Source organism: Perna viridis, chromosome 1 (genome assembly GCF_037379345.1).
Source record: "Perna viridis isolate PV_CMFRI_1.1 ecotype Kerala chromosome 1, ASM3737934v1, whole genome shotgun sequence".
NCBI lineage: Eukaryota > Metazoa > Mollusca > Bivalvia > Mytilida > Mytilidae > Perna > Perna viridis.
The window spans coordinates 41598466-41617674 of NC_142445.1; the positions used below are offsets into that span (position 1 = coordinate 41598466).

General features: G+C 31.5%; 1 protein-coding gene across 2 annotated transcripts; it reads right to left on the bottom strand.

Annotated features, from left to right (window-relative positions):
* Positions 1–246: 246 nt before the first annotated feature.
* LOC148628806 (WD repeat-containing protein 70-like) lies at positions 247–17381 on the bottom strand. Of its 2 annotated transcripts, none has more exons than XM_088594749.1 (16): positions 17342–17381; positions 14575–14655; positions 12572–12903; positions 11653–11712; positions 11232–11365; positions 10397–10550; positions 9956–10032; positions 9456–9636; positions 8171–8270; positions 6258–6342; positions 5367–5505; positions 4819–4919; positions 3882–3961; positions 2731–2847; positions 2070–2238; positions 247–736 (listed from the first exon to the last, which is right to left on the bottom strand). In XM_088594749.1, the coding sequence occupies exons 1-16, from the start codon at positions 17364–17366 to the stop codon at positions 643–645; spliced, it is 1929 nt and encodes a 642-aa protein (XP_088450875.1). In that variant the 5' UTR covers positions 17367–17381; the 3' UTR covers positions 247–642. The 2 variants fall into 2 exon arrangements, with proteins under 2 accessions (XP_088450875.1, XP_088450872.1); XM_088594746.1 differs by having other exon boundaries at positions 17333–17381.
* Between the last annotated feature and the right edge of the window lie 1828 nt (positions 17382–19209).

Here is a 19209-nt window from a genome sequence, read left to right on the forward strand (position 1 = left end):
AATTCATGGGAGAAATGGATTCTCCTCCAATGCTCTCGGGGATTACAAGATTTCTCAACTCTAGGTAGTTAAATTTTAGATTTAATCTTTGAGTTATCTCAAGTGGAGAAATCTTGTAATCCCCTCAAGATTGAAGGTGAATCTATATGTATTCATATAATATTCAATGTTTCATGTAAATGGAAGTCAACTAACAGCCTCTTAAGTGCAGTGACTGGGTGCAAAAAGATCTACTAACAAAGAAAATTAGGGTTTTTTTTTTTATTATTTATTTCTTTTATCACAGACCAAACATCTTTTACCATATATGACCAAGTCTTATTTCATAAAACCCAACAACAGACCAGAGTTAACATTAAAAACATCTTCCCAAAAAGTTTTGTCTTTAGCTTGAAAAAGTACACTTAATAAAAGCTGGAAAAAAAAACAGCTTTGTTGTGGTAATTGTCATGTCAAATCTATAAAAAAAAATAATCCACATGTGTCATCAACATTGTATCTTGAACCAATGAAATGTGACTAAATCTTTGCCAAGAATCACTGTAAACCATCTTGGATCCATCAGATTACTCAGTCTTGAATATTGTTACCAGCAATGGTGTCCGTGAAGACTCTAAACCAATTTCCTGAATATTAACTTGTTCATCCCATCTTTGCCTTTTTAAATAAAGGATGGTCATCATTGTCTTCCTCCTTTTCTTCTTCAGGCTTTTGGAATATCTTCTGTGGTTGTGTTCTGTAAAAGTCCAGGATCAGTAGTTAAATATATGAAAATATTCTACTGGAAAAACATTCTAAATGAAATTATCTCATTAGTGTACAATCGCAATATATTAATAACAATTTCTACCGATCATTTTTAAATGCTCAGATTTTTATACATGTACTACAAAAAATATGAAGTGGTACAATAGAATAGCACTGTTGTCATCTGTGTTATCATGCATGAGTTTTCAAGCAATAACTTTAATATTAGTTCGTGGATCCAGCTGAAATTTTACAAGTTTTCAGAGACCAAAGAAAGGTTGGTAATCATTGATGTCTAAATTGTTCAGGGTTCAACCTCTGTGGTCATACCAAGCTGCACTCCATTAAAAAATTATCAATTCATCTAGAGTATTATATTGATACCAATCATCGGCTCATAAAGAGCATATTACACAAATGATTACATAACAATTAATCTGATATATGTATATATAGCAAATAAATATTAATGAATAAAAAGGACTAATACACATATTAAAACAATAAATAGTTGTTTAACACACAGTTTCCTCATTTCAAAACTTTTATAACAAATATATATGAGTAAATAAAGCCTCTACATTTAAAACCTTTCTTACTCTACCTTAAACATTGCAACACTTTTTAATCTACAAAGTACTGTGTGAAAGATTATTCTACATGTACAGTTGAACTTCACTCGCTCGAACTCGGATGGCTCGAACACAACACAATTCAAAGTACCAAAATTTTCTCCTATATAATCAATATAAATAACCATGGATTTCTTGAACACTTGAACTGAATAGTCGGTCCATTCGGTAATAAATCTTAAAGAATAACCCTCACTAACTCGAACTTGTCAGCCATTTTGTCAGCTTGGATAATAAAAGGTGTGAAAAACTGAAACCCTATCATTAGTCAGTGTCATTTTAGTTAATTGCAGGTAAAACTTAAGTCATCACTAATCAGGTAGTTTTGATCTTAATATAGTACTGATAGAAGTTTGAGAATGTCCCAAAGTCAGTATGATGAAAGCATGAAAGAAAATCAAAAAACAAATCATTGACAAAGGAACTCAAACTCTGAACGTTTTTAAAAGTTAACGCATCATTTTTAATGCCCACAAATCAATATAATCTTCCGAAAGCGAATGAAAAGGATCCATGAACTAACAAAACTTTGTAACAAGTAAGCAATTTCTAATGATAAAGTCGAACTCGGACCGGCAACAAAAAAATTACGGAAATATACGAAGTTCAATTTCTCGAACTCCTCATAACTCAAACACATTTCAATGGTCCCTTGGAGTTTGAGTTATCCAGGTTTGACTGTATACTCACTTCTGGTAAGCAACATCAATCCAGAATGGATTTTCAGCAGCTTCCTTGGCATGTCTCAGGATTGCCTCCCTTGGGTTGTTCTCATATTTGTCTGGTTTCTTCTTAATCATACTCTGCACTACATACTGTGACAGGGTAGCTCCTTTCTCTCTTAGCCTGCCTCCCTCACCTATTTCGATTTAATGGAGTAGTAATGTGTTTTTTATAAATCGTTTAAAATATCTTAAAATGGACTTTCCACATGAATGGATTAAAAGGTTGAAAATGTAGGAGTGCAGTGTTAATTTTTATTCAGAAATGGCTTTGTTGTACTTTAACAATACAATTTTTTTTTCTCCAAAATCACATTTTACCATTATCATTTTTACTGTGTGTGCTAATTTCTACTACTTCGTTGGCCTCCTAAAATCTACCTGATTGTTGTTTATTCCGCTCTTATTCCAAACATGTATATATACACTGTGCTTTGCTTTATATTAAGTTTTTTTTCATAGTTCAATAACCAAGTCATTACCTATCTAAAATTTTTTTTTTGATGCATTATTAACTGATTACAAAAGTGGTAAAATGCTTTTATTGTTGACATATAACCGACCTCTTTCTGCCATGTTTGTAGAAAGTACTCTGAAAGTATGCCATGCAAATACAAACATTTCCATACCTGGACCATTAATGGGTAAGTCTGGTCTCATAGATTTCAGTGGGTCTTTTCTGAGCTTCTCTTCAACTTTCCTTGTACCTTGTTGTTTAGGAACTCTGAACATGGGTAGTGCATATGCTGAAAAAAAACCCCAACATGCTTAATATAGCAATGACTGTAAGATGGATAGCAGGAACTGGAACAGAGATTAATAATTCAAATTTCTCAGACTAAGACAACAAGACCAAGGAAATGGATACTTCTACAAATAAAATATGATATTTACAGCGAGTAATATAGTTTACTTCCGGGAATAGAGTTGGGCTTCCCTTGATTGAATTTCCACTACCTGATAAAATTTCTTAAATAGTTTCTATCAATTCCTATACGTTTTAATCTAAGTTTAATAGAAAGTTTAAATCTCTTTATCAATTGTACAGTTAACTACCTATAAAGGAAGCATTTTCTTAAACAAAAATATTTTGGCCAAGTAGTTTAAATTTTCCATTAGATAAATATAAAACCTGGATAGCTTGAATTGACCATTATATATACTGGTTATTTTTAATTGTTATTTTATATGGGTTGTTATCGTGAATCCATATGCACCATGAACACTGATTTGTTCAACGTGTCATAGTTTTCCTTTCCTCTTTCATCTACCCTGGACTAGACTTTCAATGAGCAACTTGGCGGGTGTTTCTAGAAAAGCAAAGGATGCTTACCCTACCGATGCACCTGGCCCAGGCTCCCATTTTTAAGTGGAGTCTGAGTTGCTCATTTTGAGTTGCTCATTTACTTTTGTTGCTTTGTATGTATGATTTCAGTTACTTTATGTTCTTTGTTTTGTGTGTCTGTTTTCTATGTCTGGTCTTTGTCCCTGAAATTCATTCTTTTGATTTCTGCTAGAATCTTGTTTCCCTTGATCACTCTTTCACAGATATATTTGGCAGTTGCATTATAATGAAGGTACATGTAACTGTAATGTATTTGGTAAGATGGTGACAAATATCTGTCTACTGACTCCACTCAGGCTTTGCCATTAAACTCAATTTGCTACTGTCAAATTCATGATTTACAATATCTTAATCTTAAAATACAATACAGTTATCTCCTAATTATAGAAAAAAAAACATGAAAAAAATATCACTGAGCAAGTTTGATTCACTTACGTGTTATAATCTGTCTTGTTGACATAACTTGAACTTGTTTCGATTCTCTTGGCTTCTTTACAACACATAACAAGGCACCTCTGAAAGTGTTAATGCCATCATATCTTTAATCATACATCTTGAAAACAAGAGAATTATTGGTGTGATGACAAAATCAGCTATGCTTGGGATGATTTGTTAGTTCAAATTAATTTATTTTTCTACATAGTGAATGAATGTAAATAATATACAGCATCTTAAAAATAATAAACAGAGGACAAAATTTGGTGGATGTTAGGATATTCCAACATATTTCTAATCATGAATTATTCAGATTAGATAGTAATAACTAGCAATTACACATGAGTGCATCAAGTGCAATCTTCTCTGCAATTTGCAGAATTATCTTTCTTCTTACTTTAACAGCATATTCTATCAACAGGTGCGTAGCTGCCGTTAGGCAAAAAAGCTTTTGCCTGCACTTAAATTTGCCAATATTTTTTTTTTTTTTTTGGAGATAAAAGACATCCAGGAGAGGCATAAATGATGCTCTAAAACCCCATTATCCGCGGAGCTTCTGGACCCCCTAAGCAGCCACCAGACCCCCTGCCGCAATTTTGCCTATACTTCAATTTGGCCTCAGCTACGCGCCTGATCAACTAAAAAAAAAAAACAATTTCAAAACTGGTATTTGAACAAAATCCTCCAGAATTTGTCTTTTACCATTTTTTAAATCATGAAATGTTTGAAATTGAGCTGATTTTACTTATTTTTTTTACAAAATCTCTTCCTTTGATGGTATGGCTCATAGCTATTTCTATATCACAGTAAATATTAAAGTTATGTTTAAAAATGGACACTATGCATAATTTTTCCTTTTAATCACCTTATAATCATTTGTAGAAGAACCTATATGATTATCTCCCTTTTTACATGCATAAAATTACATTTTACATACCTGTGACTTTTCTTTGGATCATAGAACAATTTGACAACTCCATCAGCACTACCAACAACTATCTGATTTAGCCTAGGGTGCCATACACATCTCACTACACTCTGTAACATATATCAAATTATTACCTTTATTTTCAATTTTTTTTTAGAAAACTGAAAGTTTAATTCAAGAACTACTTAAACATTTTTAAGGCACTTTCTGTTAATGACATTTTTAAGTCAACTGTACAATAATTACACGTAAAACACCAAATTTCTTCATATTGCAAAAAAATGCTCCACTTCTGTCACTATTCCAAATTCCTGTGACAAAAATTAGGTATCAAGTATCTGCACTGGGAGTTATTAATCATTTTTCTCCCTAATACTTCACAGAGAATAAACTTGTTAAAAATTCACCCTTAAGCCAAAATTCCAAAGTGAAATTTCTGTACTAACCATATGGTTCATCATCCAAAAAGTTTGAGCCCAACCAAATTTACCATATCATGAACTTCATGTCTACTGCATAGCTTATTCCCTACTTTAATGTATAGGTTAAACACATACTGTATCAGAGATTTCCATTTCTGTGACTGTATCTAACGTCTGTCGGTCCATAAACAATAACTTCCCTTTGCCCTGACCTTTCCGCACTGAGACACCTGTAAGGACCATCCTATCATCAGGGCTAAATAAACAGTCTGTCCTGTAATTATATAGTGTGAAATTCAGCTTTATTCTTTAAAATTTTGAAACTGTACCAACTACATGTAAACATTGAAAAATTTAAATTTGACTAATTACATGTATCTCTTTTTCCACATTCATGGAACAATATCAATAATTCATGTTTAGTTTTTGTTTTTAATCAGGCTTTTGATCCAAATCAATACTGAGGTTAAAAGGTGCATGTTATCATTGGGAGAGAGTATCGTGAGTTACATTTCTTACAATACTACAAGGATATGCACTAATGACATGCAAAAGAAAACAAAAATAAACAACTAATACGAATTGGGTAAATAAAAAAACAAAAGATTAACAAATACAAATAGTCCGTGTGTAAACCCAATGCCTCCAAGTATTTTAAACAACGAGGAAACATTTTGATTTCTTGATAAATGTTAGAAAAAAAAATGTTAGACATCACATAAACAATTAACAATGTATCATATCTCAAACCACTGAATTTTGTGCAACTAGCAGATTGACCACAAAGATTGCTTAATTGAAATTGACAATGTACATGCATAAAATGTTAACAAGTGAGTTCATACTATACGCTTTACAGTAATCAACAACTCACTTTATCACTTTTTCTCCAAAAAAAAATACAACGAATTCATATGAACATTTTTTTCCCAATACAATGACTTAAAATAAATAAAATATGCCCAAAAATATTTTGGTTTACTGAAAATTATATTTTGTTGTTTCATATAACTTTTAAGTTCTTACACTTGAAAGAAGTTAGGCAACCCATCCTTCACTACCAGTGGTTTTTTGAAATTTCTTATATCCCATAATTTTACAGTATCATCACCTGTAAAATCAACAAATATTAATAAGATAGTTAATTAGAGAGTGAATAACCAATTGATTATCCGATTTATTATATAAATTATCTCCCTTATTTGTTGCTATTTTTAACATAAAAATTCATATTTTGTAAACGGCAGATTGATGTACATGTTGTGATGTTTTGTGACAATTTGGCAGGAGAAAGTCTGAAAATGAAATTATCCAATTTATTGCACAGTATGAAGAAAAACTTCAAGAAAATTTGAATTTGAATTTAAACAAGAGGTTCACAGGAGCCTGAATCGCTCACCTGATTAAATTTTTACGTTTCAAGGCCAATAACTCTAACAAGAAGTTGTCGGACAATTTTGACTCCATGAAGACTTTGGTAGGACTTATCATGAGGATCATTTCATCAATTGAAAGTTTCATTCCATCTATTACAGTTTTCCAGAATTTGACTGAAAACTGCAAAAACGTAATTTTTTGCCTTTCAAGGCCAATAACTCTTATATGGAGTCGTCAGACAACTTTGATCCCTGAGACTTTTTGTAGGCCTTATAATAAGAAACATTTCAGCAATTGAAAGTTTCATTCTATCTATCATAGTTTTCAACATATAGGCTGAAAACAGTAAAAAAAGTCATTTTTCACCCCTCAAGGGCAATAACCCTTATATGGAGTGGTCTGACAACTTTGATCCCTGGAGACTTTTGTAGGCCTTATAATAAGGATATCTGAAAGAAGCAATTGAAAGATATTGGCCACACCTAATGGTTATGGAGATATATGCAAATAACTGCTGTACGACCCCTGTGTTCTATTTTTAGTAACTGCAGCAATGTTTTTTAACCGAACAAACATCCAAACAGTCATTTTGTTTAGGGTACCCTTAAAAAAAATACCACATTTCATTGAATTCATAATAGTAGTTTTTGAGAAGAAGATTTTTGAAAGTAACAAGATCAAGAACAGCAAATAATGTCCAAAAAGGGCAATAACTCCAACATAGGTCAACAGATTTTCACCAAAATTTGACCACAGATAGATCTCATCATGCTGAATACTTTTACTGATGTCAGAATTTGGCTAAACCAAACGGTTTTGTAGATATATGCAAAAAAAAATCTGCTGTCTGACCCCCTATGTTCTACTTTTAGTAACATCAGCCATGTTTTTTTTTTAACCGATAAAAAATCCAACCACACATTTTGTGCAGGATATTCTAAGGAACAGTCATTATAAGTTTCATGCAAATCTATTCAGCAGTTTCAGAGGAGAAGATGTTTGAAGAAATTGTTAACGAAGACAACGACGACGGATGCCAAGTGATGGCAATAGCTCACGGCCAGGTGAGCTAAAAAAACTTTCAGATGTAACATTATGAATTACTGTTAATATAGATATTATTGTGTGCACTAATATATTGATTTTGTGAAAAATCATACATTTGCTAGGTTAAAAAATTCCTAATGCCTAGTTACAAAAACACTGCAACAACTTTAGAATTTACAGTACTATAATTTTCAAGACTACTTCAAAAGAAATTTAAAGTAGGAGTATCTTTAAGATGTTTTTTGGGTTATTTTTTTATGTACAGTAATATATTACAGTTTTAGCAGATGATTAGAACTATCAATTTAGATATCCATCATTGATGGTTGATTGAGTTTTACAGTACCGGGTACATTATTTTGGAAGTCTGCACTCTAATTCCATATCAATTTCTCTGATCTAATTTAACATTGTTCAAGAAGAAAAATAAACATAAAATAGTAATTTCTAAAAATTAACAAAAAGATTATTTTTTCATATCATCAGAAACCAAATACATGTTATATTTGTATTACCTCCCCTTGAAGCTAAAACTCTGTCATCATATGAGAAACACAAACTAGATGTATCTGTACCATTCATATGAGCTGTTCTGTTTACCATGGCAACATTGACCTGTAAATATGACTTGTAAATTAAAATAAATCAACTTTTTGCTGTATTTGTTTAAATTGCCATGCAATGACTTTTCCTCTTAAAATTGTATAAGAAGATAACTTGCATATACTATCAAGTTAACTAATTATTTCTAATAAGGTATTTGACAATCAAACATCTGTGGTAACTGCACATAATGATGTGTCCCTTGTAGGAAGATAATACAGGTCAAACAATGTATTTTCAGGGTTAATTAACAGGAAAAACAAGAAATCTGTGAGCAATACCCCTGCTTTCAATCACCATATAAGGAAAATTAACAAAATCCTAGGTAAACAGGATTGACACGTTGTCAATTTTTTTTTTTAAAAACTCCACCATATTGTACACCTACAGGAAGAATGTGTTAAAATTTCAAGCTGCTGTGCTGAGTAGTTGTCAACTGACAAAAATACAAATTAAAAAAAAATGGAATCCTCAGTTGACAGGAACTTGTCAATTTTTTCTGAAAATGTCTCACACCATATGGCATACCCACAGAAAAAATTTGAAGTCACTGATGAGTAGTTGCTGGGAAAACTGTGATTGAACAAATTTTAGACATACAGAAACACAGTCATGGATAAAACAGTATACACTCTCTCCTTCAGAGTGGGGTATACCAGGTAATAAAAATATTTGATTTTTTTTATAACCATTTCATTTTAAGTACGTAACAAAGAATCACTAGTCTTTGACCAGAAGAAAGTGATGATTTAAAAATTAAAAAGTTGCTAGCATATGGTGGGGATGCCGAATTAGTAAGGATATAATACCCAATTATTAGTTGAAATCCTATACAGTGATATGAAAGCATTTTTAAAAAATAAACTTTAATAAAACAACAGAACTAAAACATAACAAGGAAAATGGCATCTTGTTTAATGCATGAAGAATCATTTTTGGTCATAAAAATAATAGTCATTATTTTTCTAAGCATAACAGCTGATGGAGATATTATATCAGTGCAATGAGAATGAAAGGTTGTGTAAAAAAAAGGTAAAAAAAAAAAATATAGTGAAACCTGCCCAGACTGAGTCTCTTTAAGATTATAGAATTTGTTTGGTTTCGTTTTGGTTTTAATAGACAGGATTCACTATACAGTGATATTATAAAATTAAAAAGTAGTATGTGTAACATTTTAATTGATGAAAAAGCTCTTACAAAATTTTTGTTATGATCCCATATCTGTATTGAACCATCCTGACAACCACATGCAACCCATCTACCATCATTACTATAGCAACAAGCTGTTGGTATTGTTTTTCTTCCTTGTTGTGTCTTAGGTTTCATTATGTGTTTATGCTTTTTACAGTCTGTGTTTACATTCCAAAGTCTCACAGATCTAAAAATAAAATGTATGCAACGCTGTTAGTTTTAGCAGTAACTTGTCAATGCAGTATGTTTTTAAATCAAATAAGATTTTCTGTAATGATTTAAATATTTTTTGTTTTACCAAACTGCTTAATGTGAGTTGTTTCAGTTGAATCTGTTAGAGTATCATTATCTTTATTAGAAAAATCTAAGCTTCTGAATTGTCTGCAGCAAAAAAAATGATAAAATGTAATATTACTCTTGCAAAGAAGTATGTACTGTGCCCAATATACCACATGTTGTATTTTATATTACTTTCGAACTTTCTTAAATAATACATTTAAACTTACGAGTCATTTGAACAAGTCATAAACTCTTCCCTAACTTTTGGGTTCCAACATCCCCCATTTACCATGGCTGTGTGTCCCTAAAATAGATCATATATCATATACAAGGCTATTCTCCTATGAAAGTTGGTACCCCATGAAAAAATAATACTTTCACAATTCTATTTTTAAATTTATATTCTTTACAGAAGTAAAAATACCTAAAACATAATGTAAATCTTTTCATTACCACATGCATTTGGTTTGACATTTATTTTGGTATATTTATGACCAAAATGTACTTTTTAAAATTTTTTTTAATATTGAGAAAACCTTTCTTCAGATTTATTTTCTCTAATAAAAATCCTAAAATGAGAAGTTTTTAATTATTGTGATTACTACCCCAATACATTTTCATAATTATAAAAACATCACAGAAGTTCACTAATTTACAGTATGGTTTACCTTTGTATTTGCCACATCATTTATATAAGGATCTCCTTTCATACACTCTAACACCTCGTGGCCATCTCTATCAAGGACCTTGGGTTTACAACTGCCAGATACAACTAATATTTTGTCTCCCGTGGAGCTATAGTGTAACTGTTTGATCGGATGGCTGGAATAAAGTCATATCTACTTTTAAGTATAAAGATACTTATTTCTTTTCTAAGCTGTGGGCTACTGTAAATCAAGAAATATTAATTGTTGCCAATTTGTGATTTAAAGCTAATTTTGAATTTCATTTCTGCTGTTGAGAGAAATGTCCTGACATTCCCAAATCATTGATGTTGAACATTCAATAGTGCAAGTTTTTTTTTTTTTATTATTGCGAATTTAAGTCATTTGCAATAATAAAAACATCACAAAAATTTTAGAATTTACAGTGTATTAGAAAAATCAATAAATACTGTTAACACATTAATTTCATTGTTGTAATATTTGAAGATTCTTTCGAATACAGATATATTTCCAGGTATACATTTTTGTGGTTTTGAAAAATAATAACATTTTGTAAAAATTGATTTAATAACATTTTTAATGCTTATTTGACAAAAAAAATACAGCAAAAATAAGAACACCACAAAAACTAAAATGTTTACATTAGTTGAGCATACTTTTACTCTTGTAAAAACAAAAATAAAATAAGACTTGTTTTTAATTTTTTTAAAACCATTGCCCTATTGATGAAGGACTCCCTCATGATTAATGTAATAAATGAACAACATTAGTATTGTTTAAAAGTGTGTATACAGTCTTCTCCCATTAATCATAAAGAATTTTCAAAAGGCATAAATACCTTTCACAAGGTTGAATTTGTCTAAAATGCCTTAATGAAGCATCCATGCCAGCAAAGTCATAGAATTTGACCTGATAATCATGTCCACCTGTTATCAATCTTGCTCCAGAGGGATCCAATGCTAAAGCTGATACCTAAAAATATGTAGCATTTATGAGTTTATCCATCACTATCGCACAATATATGCTACTCACAAATTTTCAAGAATATTCATTTGAAAAATTATCGTAATGATGTTTGCGTTTTTGTCATTTTTATCATAGTAATAAAAGGGAAAATAACATTTTATGAGCAATTTTTTAAGCATTTTTTTTTTTATATTTTAAATTGGTGATAATTTGTCTATCCTTAAAAATCATAATTTATTGATGAAAAACTCATTAAGAGCATTGTTAACAAATTGTATCATCAATGTACATACTGTTTTAGCACCATGATTAAGAGTAATTTCATGACTGGAAGGAATTTTCTGATCCAATGTCTGAAATATAAGACACAGGCTATTTATCAGACAAAATCTACTTGTTGAATATTTTGTTATAACCTAATTTCACAAGTAACACGCTTTCTGATTTGATAAAAAATTTGTCCATCATCTCAGACCAAATTTTGCATTGTGACTATGATGTCATCAACCTTTTTTAATGATTTACTCGTTGTAATTTGATACTAAAATTAAGGTACAAGGAATGACTGTTATGCACACTTAAAAATAACCTGCTTTGCAGATTATTATGTGTACAACACCTGAATGAGGTTATTTCCTCATAGACCAAAAAATATAACAGTCATTCCTTATAACTTAATTTTAGTATCAAATGCCATACACCTTATTTTTATTTTTGTCAATATCAAAGCTATAATGCAACTGAAAGCTGAATGCAAAATGGTTTGTCCCTTTTTTTGTGGGATTGTATACTGCAAGTGCTTCAGGTTCTTGTGTTTGGTCTTGTCATTCTTACTTACTGGTATCTTCAGTTTTTATAAGTAATTATATTCCAGTCTGTTGTCTAAATTGTGTGTGTGGATCAAATCTGTGTCCTTTTTCTTGGCAATGTCTACGGGTTCTGTAGTCTTTGCGATGTCTTTCTGATTTGATGTACTAAGGTGGGTTTAAATGTTCTTGAATACTCTTAAAACTCTTGCACGGATGGTATTTGTTATTTTTTGCCAATATTTAAAAACAACTGTGTCTTATGCTAAAAAAACATTCACAACCAAATATATACAAATATTGGTAATGAATTTTAAAAACACATGAAGTCATTATTCAAACTTACTATTTAATATAAAAAACAATACAAAAGAGTGAAAAAGGCTACTGTAAAACTGTTACAAACCTCCTCTTCTTCTTCTGAGTCATCCTCAGAATCTTCTTCCTCTTTTTCTTCCTTATCTTTTGTCTGGCTATCTCCTTCAACAGCAGAGAACCCTGGAGGAAGGGGTGGTCCTATTTCTCCTTCATCTTTGGCAATGGGAGTAAATCCAGGAGGTAAAGGAGGTCCAATTCCAATATCATCACCATGAGATTTAACAGGCTTTGCAAAGTCTTTTGTTTTTCCTTCATCCTCACTATCAGAGGGGCTGCTAGAGTCACTACTCCTATCAGAATCACTTTCTTTTTGTTTGTCTAGCTTTGCAGAGTTATCAGTTTCTTGGTGTTCAATGTTTGCTTCAAAACAAGAAGTGTTTACAATGTAGGTAGATCAATATATAAAAATATACCTCGTGTTTTTAATTATCAAAAAGGCATATAATTGTACATTGTATTCATATCAGCTTTCATGTTGAAATCTTTCTTCGAAGGTAAAAAAAATAATATGGCTGTTTCCTACTACCCTACCTACCCTATTTTTTGTGTCTACCCTAATCATTTGATGGCCATTTCTTCTCAAGCACTGTAAAAATGTCAAGAATATTACTCCATTAACTCAATGTAAAATGTTTTTTTCTGGAAATAAAATTATTTCCCTGTCTAGCTAACCTTTTTTTTGCTGGAAGCAGGAAACAAGAGTATTATTTTTTTTGGTCTACAATGTGATTAGTTTCTCCATAGATTTTAGAAAGCCAATTTGAAACTGGTGTTGATATCTGAGCTCACACTACTAGGCAATTCGGGCAAAATAGTCATCTTGGAGACACTCACTTCGCCCTCTCATTTTCAGACTTTGCCCATGATCGGGACATCTTTTAGCGGTATTTTGACCTAAGTATGGGCCTACAAAAAATAGTCTCCAGACCAGGCAAAAAAAAATCTTCTTTACAGGATTTAAATTAGAGAAACTAAAGGGAATATGTACCACTATTACATTATATGAATATAGTAGAGCAGGTTTTCTTCATGAGGTGCTAATTTGGGCATATTTTAGCAGTCTGTCTAAAAATGCCCAAATAAATTTCGGGAAATATTTACTCTGAGCTTAAGTGCTTAGAGCACAACTTAGCATCCGCCAAAATTGGAATCACAAAAATATTTGGCATACTTTATTGCCATAAAATCACAAAATTTTACACCCACAAAAATAATCCGCTATATGATATAATGATTATTGATATCGAGTATTAAGAAGAGGAAGTTTGTTAGTACATATACATGTATTTTCCATGAAAAAATGGTAATATCATTACATTCTTACATACAACTTTACACGTTAAAAAAGTAATTTTCGAAGTTTCACTGTGAATTCCCAGGACAAATGACATCTTAAAGTTGCATAAAATTGCGAAGCTTGGAAAATAAGGCTTCCAAAATCATTATGCTAATGGTACGATGATTGTAGAAATTCTTCACAAAATTTAGTTGAATAAATAATACTGAAAATCCACATTTTTACCTTTTTTGCTAACTGACAGCATGGAGGCAAATTACTCACAAACGTAAACAATATTCATACACTTTTGTAGTTAATAACACATATGATTTTAAAGTACACATTCTCAGCTTTATTATGACTACTTTTAATCATAATACACACAAATAATGCACTTACAATGCACATGTCTAGGTTCATTGTGTTTTTGGTACTACATAGAGGGGTGGCCATTTGAGCCAAAAGTGGTTAGTGAGACCTAAATGTAAAAACCCTGAGTTGAATTACCTCCCTTTTGAGTACTCTGACAGTAATTATATAATTCCTTCATGCAAATATACAAATAATACATACATGTAACCTACCTATAAAATAACATCAAAATTACATTAGCAGTTAAAGATTTACATTTATATGTACATGTACAATGTACAAGAAATGAGGACAAGAACCAATGAACTGGCTTTGTAATTCTTACATGTATATATATCCCAAAACTAAACTTAAATAATTATAGAAAAGTTAAAAAATACCCTGTGTTCTATCAATTGCTGTTTGTCTTGCTTCTTGAAACATGGTCATAAAATCAAATGTTCTGGCTTTTTTCTGGGTGCCTGAAAAAAAAAAAAAAACAAAGGCATAAAAAAAGGCTACTGTTGTAGACTAGTCAAACCTGGTTAAATCGAAGTCATCAGGCAAAAATGTTTGAGTTATCAGAGGTTGGATTCATCTGAGGTTTGAGTTATCTGAGGTATGAGTCATATGAGGTTGAGTATAATCTGAAAATGTACTAGTTCAACGATTGTTTCTGCTTTTTTGATGACTTAAAATGTTCCATTGCTTGTACATACATGTACATGTATACAGTCTTCATTTTATCAGGGTACTTCATGGTTTCTTCTTTAATGTTACGGATAATAATTTTTATGTATTGTGTATTAGATATGTTATAAATTCTGAGTAACATCAATGTTTTAGGGAAATTCTTTTTTTAATTATTTTTTCTACATCCCAAATGTCATTTCCACATAAGGGTTGCTTTGAATAACTCAATATGGTTTGTTACAGAGCAATCAGTTTTCCTACTAATTAGTTCACTTCAAGATATCCAAGTTAATTAACCTCAAAGAACTATCAAGGGGACTGATTGATAACCTTGAGTTATCCGAGATTTCGATTTATCAGAGTTCCAGTCATGAGAGGTAAAATTGTAATGGATTAACGGAATTTTTGCCAGTACTGTTAAATTAGTTTGAGTTATGCGAGATTTTGACTCATCCAAGTTTGACACATCCAGTTTTGATTGTATTTAATTTAATGGGAAGCACAAAATATATCTTAAACAAAAACTGGACAAACAATTTATGCCTTTTCTGCATTCAGAACCCTAAAAACTTCTACATCTTGTAAGCATGTGTATAGCCTGGTGGTGACTGCATACTCCATAGTAATTTAACTGCATAACTATAGGAAAAAGTCACAAAAAATAGTACACTTGTCCAGGGAGTGTATATTATAGGAAAAAGTCACTTGTAATAATATTTATCAATGTAGAACACTGCCGTTCCTATTTGGTTGTTTATTAGCCAATTTTTTTTTTCAAATTCCTTGTTGAAATAAGGTAAATTTGCAAAGGGTGTTAAAAACCACTCGATGGATTTTGATGAGTGATGTCCCAAATTAAAGATAAAAGATTGGAGAATGGTAACATATATCTTTTCTTTAATTTAATAAAAGAAGAATATAAATCTTTTCCATTTCAAAATTAGGTCATATTAGACAAATAAGCAAAAAATTCACTTTTTTAAAGGTTCATAAAGTTTGAAATGTCATTGAATGTTTGTAAAAAATATTGCATTTATTAAAATGAAATTAACATTTAAGGAAAGAGAAAAATCTTCTGAATGACAACGGATATTTTTCATAAAAGTGCTTTGGAAACCAATAAAATGATGACTAAATGAATGTACCTATGTATTAAGAAGGAAATATCCAAACTTTTTCCAAACTACAAATGTATACCCCAGTAAGCTGTTAATCATGGTGTATTTCAGACTATTTCTGTTTGTTTAAGCATATGAATTTACTAACAATTAAAAGACGAAAGAAACTTCTTTAAAATGATATGATTTTTATTACATACATGTAATAATGAGTTTGAAATCTTTAATTAACAGTTAAAAAGAGTAATCAAGGGAACCAAGGTTATAGCGGTAATCAAAAGAATGTAATCCAGGGACAACGACCAGACATGGAAAACAGACATACACAACAAAGAACATAAAGTAACTAAAATTATACATACAAAGTAACAAAAGCAAATGAGCAATTCGGACTCCACTAAAAACTGGGAGCATGGACCAGGTGCACAGGTAGGGTAAGCATCCTCTGCTTTTCTAGAAACACCCAACAAGTTGCTCATAAAAAGTACCAGAAGTTGACAAATATCATTAATTTTCCCTGGGGCAATTACTGATAAATAGTAAGTAATCATTGATTTTTACAGGTTAATTTTGACATTTTGATTACATTTCAGTGTTTTGAGAACACACCCTTCCTCGGTATTTTCATCATAACTTTGTCATTATCAGTAAAATCCTAATATCTTTTCTCCCCCAGTATGCATATGTCAAATGTAAGTAAATCTTATTAGCTTCAAGTTCAACCAGTATAAAGACTGGGGAGGCACGGTTATTTTTACACATTATAAAGACTTCGTTAGGAGTGACCAGGCCCTGTAATATAAAGTCCTTGACCTGTCCTACATGTAGCAAAATGCTGTACACCATGGCAAGTAATTCCTTCGCATTTTCTTGATTTTGGCAGCCAGATAAAATAACTTCAACAAAACTTAACACTTATAAAAAGTTTAACAGACAACAGCTCAATGAGGCTGCAAATGTTGAACCCAGAACAGTTGGGACAAGTATTTACATATAAGAGTTTGACAAATATTCAAGAGGTCTCTTTGGGCCAAAAAGTCCTAAGTAAATGGTTCAAGTCATAACATTTGGGGATATGGCACCTTTAGTACAACTTTGAAGTGACCCATTCACTATTCACATCATGAAAATTCTTGTTTCTGGTACTTTCCTTGCCATAATTTATAACCGATTCAAGTCAAAACCCAGAACATCAATCCAAGTAAGGCAGCGTTATTGAATTTGGTGTTTTCAATAATTGTTTGATCTTTTCAGGTATCGTGAAAAATCAACCTCTTTTTCATGTTACAATTTATGAAATTATACACCAAATGAGTCGCCTATTTAGATATATAAAAAATTTATATACTTGACGAACTTGTTTTGCTTTCGTTGTCCTCCATATTGGATTCTGAGTCCACTGTGCGTTTTTATAACGATTACTAAATGATGAGATAAATCGGATTGATTGCTTCAATTTCCGGAAACAAAGGCGATGAAAAAATAGATATATTTTTTATTAAAAGTTAAACAACTCATAATGCAGCATCTGAAGAAAAAACAAATTAGGTTGCTTTTTCTGTGTAGGTAAAAGAAGTGTTTTAATACAGGTCTATGGTAGATTCGGTGCGTTTCAAAACACTGAGATCTTTACTTTGAAATAGTCAAATTCATATACATTATATTTGACCACTATTTGATTATGTGGTAATATAATTTAAAATAAGCTATTGGCCAACGCCAGCTGACATAAATGAAAAATTACAAGTTGTACTTTTGTCGATTTCATCGAAAAAAAGGGGGAGTGTACCCAACTTTCCTACAAGCTTCTTGTTTTTGTTTGAATGGAATTAGGAAGTTGTTAATTTTGTATACGTAACATCTGGGCTCAGTCGAGCTTTGGATTGACTTGGTGTAATATGATAAGTTTTTTACCATTAAGAATTACTTCAAATGTGAATGGTTTCTATCGTTTGAGAATTTTCTTATTTTTTTTTATCTCTGTAAAGGTCTAGTTACTTAAAAAAAGTCTTTAAATTTGAAAAACACTGACTGGCGATGACAAGTTGCACCCTTTACACCTTTAAACTTGAGGAAGAAAAAAATAAAATCCACATTTGTTACAAATTAGGCTTTTACATAGTCAGGGGGTTGCAATGGATACATCTTGATCTTCTTCTTAGATAAATATTTGAAAAAAAACCTTGTTCGTTATTAAAGAATAATCAAGGGAACCAAGGTTATAGCGGTAATCAAAAGAATGTAATCCAGGGACAAAGACTAGACATGGAAAACAGATACACAACAAAAAACATGAAGTAACTAAATCATACATACAAAGTAACAAAAGCAAATGAGTAACTCAAACTCCACTAAAAACTGGGAGCATGGACCAGGTGCACCGGTAGGATAAACGTCCTCTGCTTTTCTAGAAACACCCACCGAGTTGTTCACAAACGAGAAAAGGAAAACTATGACAGGTTAAATAAATCTGAAATGCTGAAATCGCTTATGTTTTTCAGGAAATGGGGGTTTGTGAGATCATTTTGAGACATTTTCCTTGGTCACATCTTCACCCACTACTTCCCCTTGCATGTGCATCTTACGCAAGATATGTTTGTGTCGATTCTCGAACAGATCCACAAGTTTTGGAAAACACAAAATTCTATAACGATGCCCTTACTACATTACCACCAAATGAAGGTGGGATTGATATAGGGGGTTTTGACTTGATTTGTACTAGTTACAACACTGCGTTTTTACTTTAATATTTGTTTTTATTTACCATGCAAAAAGTAAGATTGGGCAAATGGCTTTTGATATAATTCAATGAAAAAACACCTTGGGTGGGTCTCTCGAAGTTATCTTAGGGATGTTATCTTAGGGATAAGACGTGTCCTAAGATTATCTTAGGATTCGTCTTTGTCCTAAGTCGTGTTCACGAAGCCATCATAAGTTAAGACGAGTCGCAATTTTCATCCTAACTTTAGGACAACTCAATAGATGTCTTAGGGACATTACCACAGAATTACCGGCATGCGTCGGTTCAAACATATTTTTAAGCAATGTGTATGATTTTAAACTTTGACCTGAATGTTTCACGATTCAGTGACACTTAATTCAAACAGATTTTGCTACTGTTTCAATTTCTAATAAATACATGTAACAATCGAAAATCAATAACTTCATTCGGTTTTTAAATTCACTCACATGCATATAATGAGGAAGCAATCATTTTATTTTTTT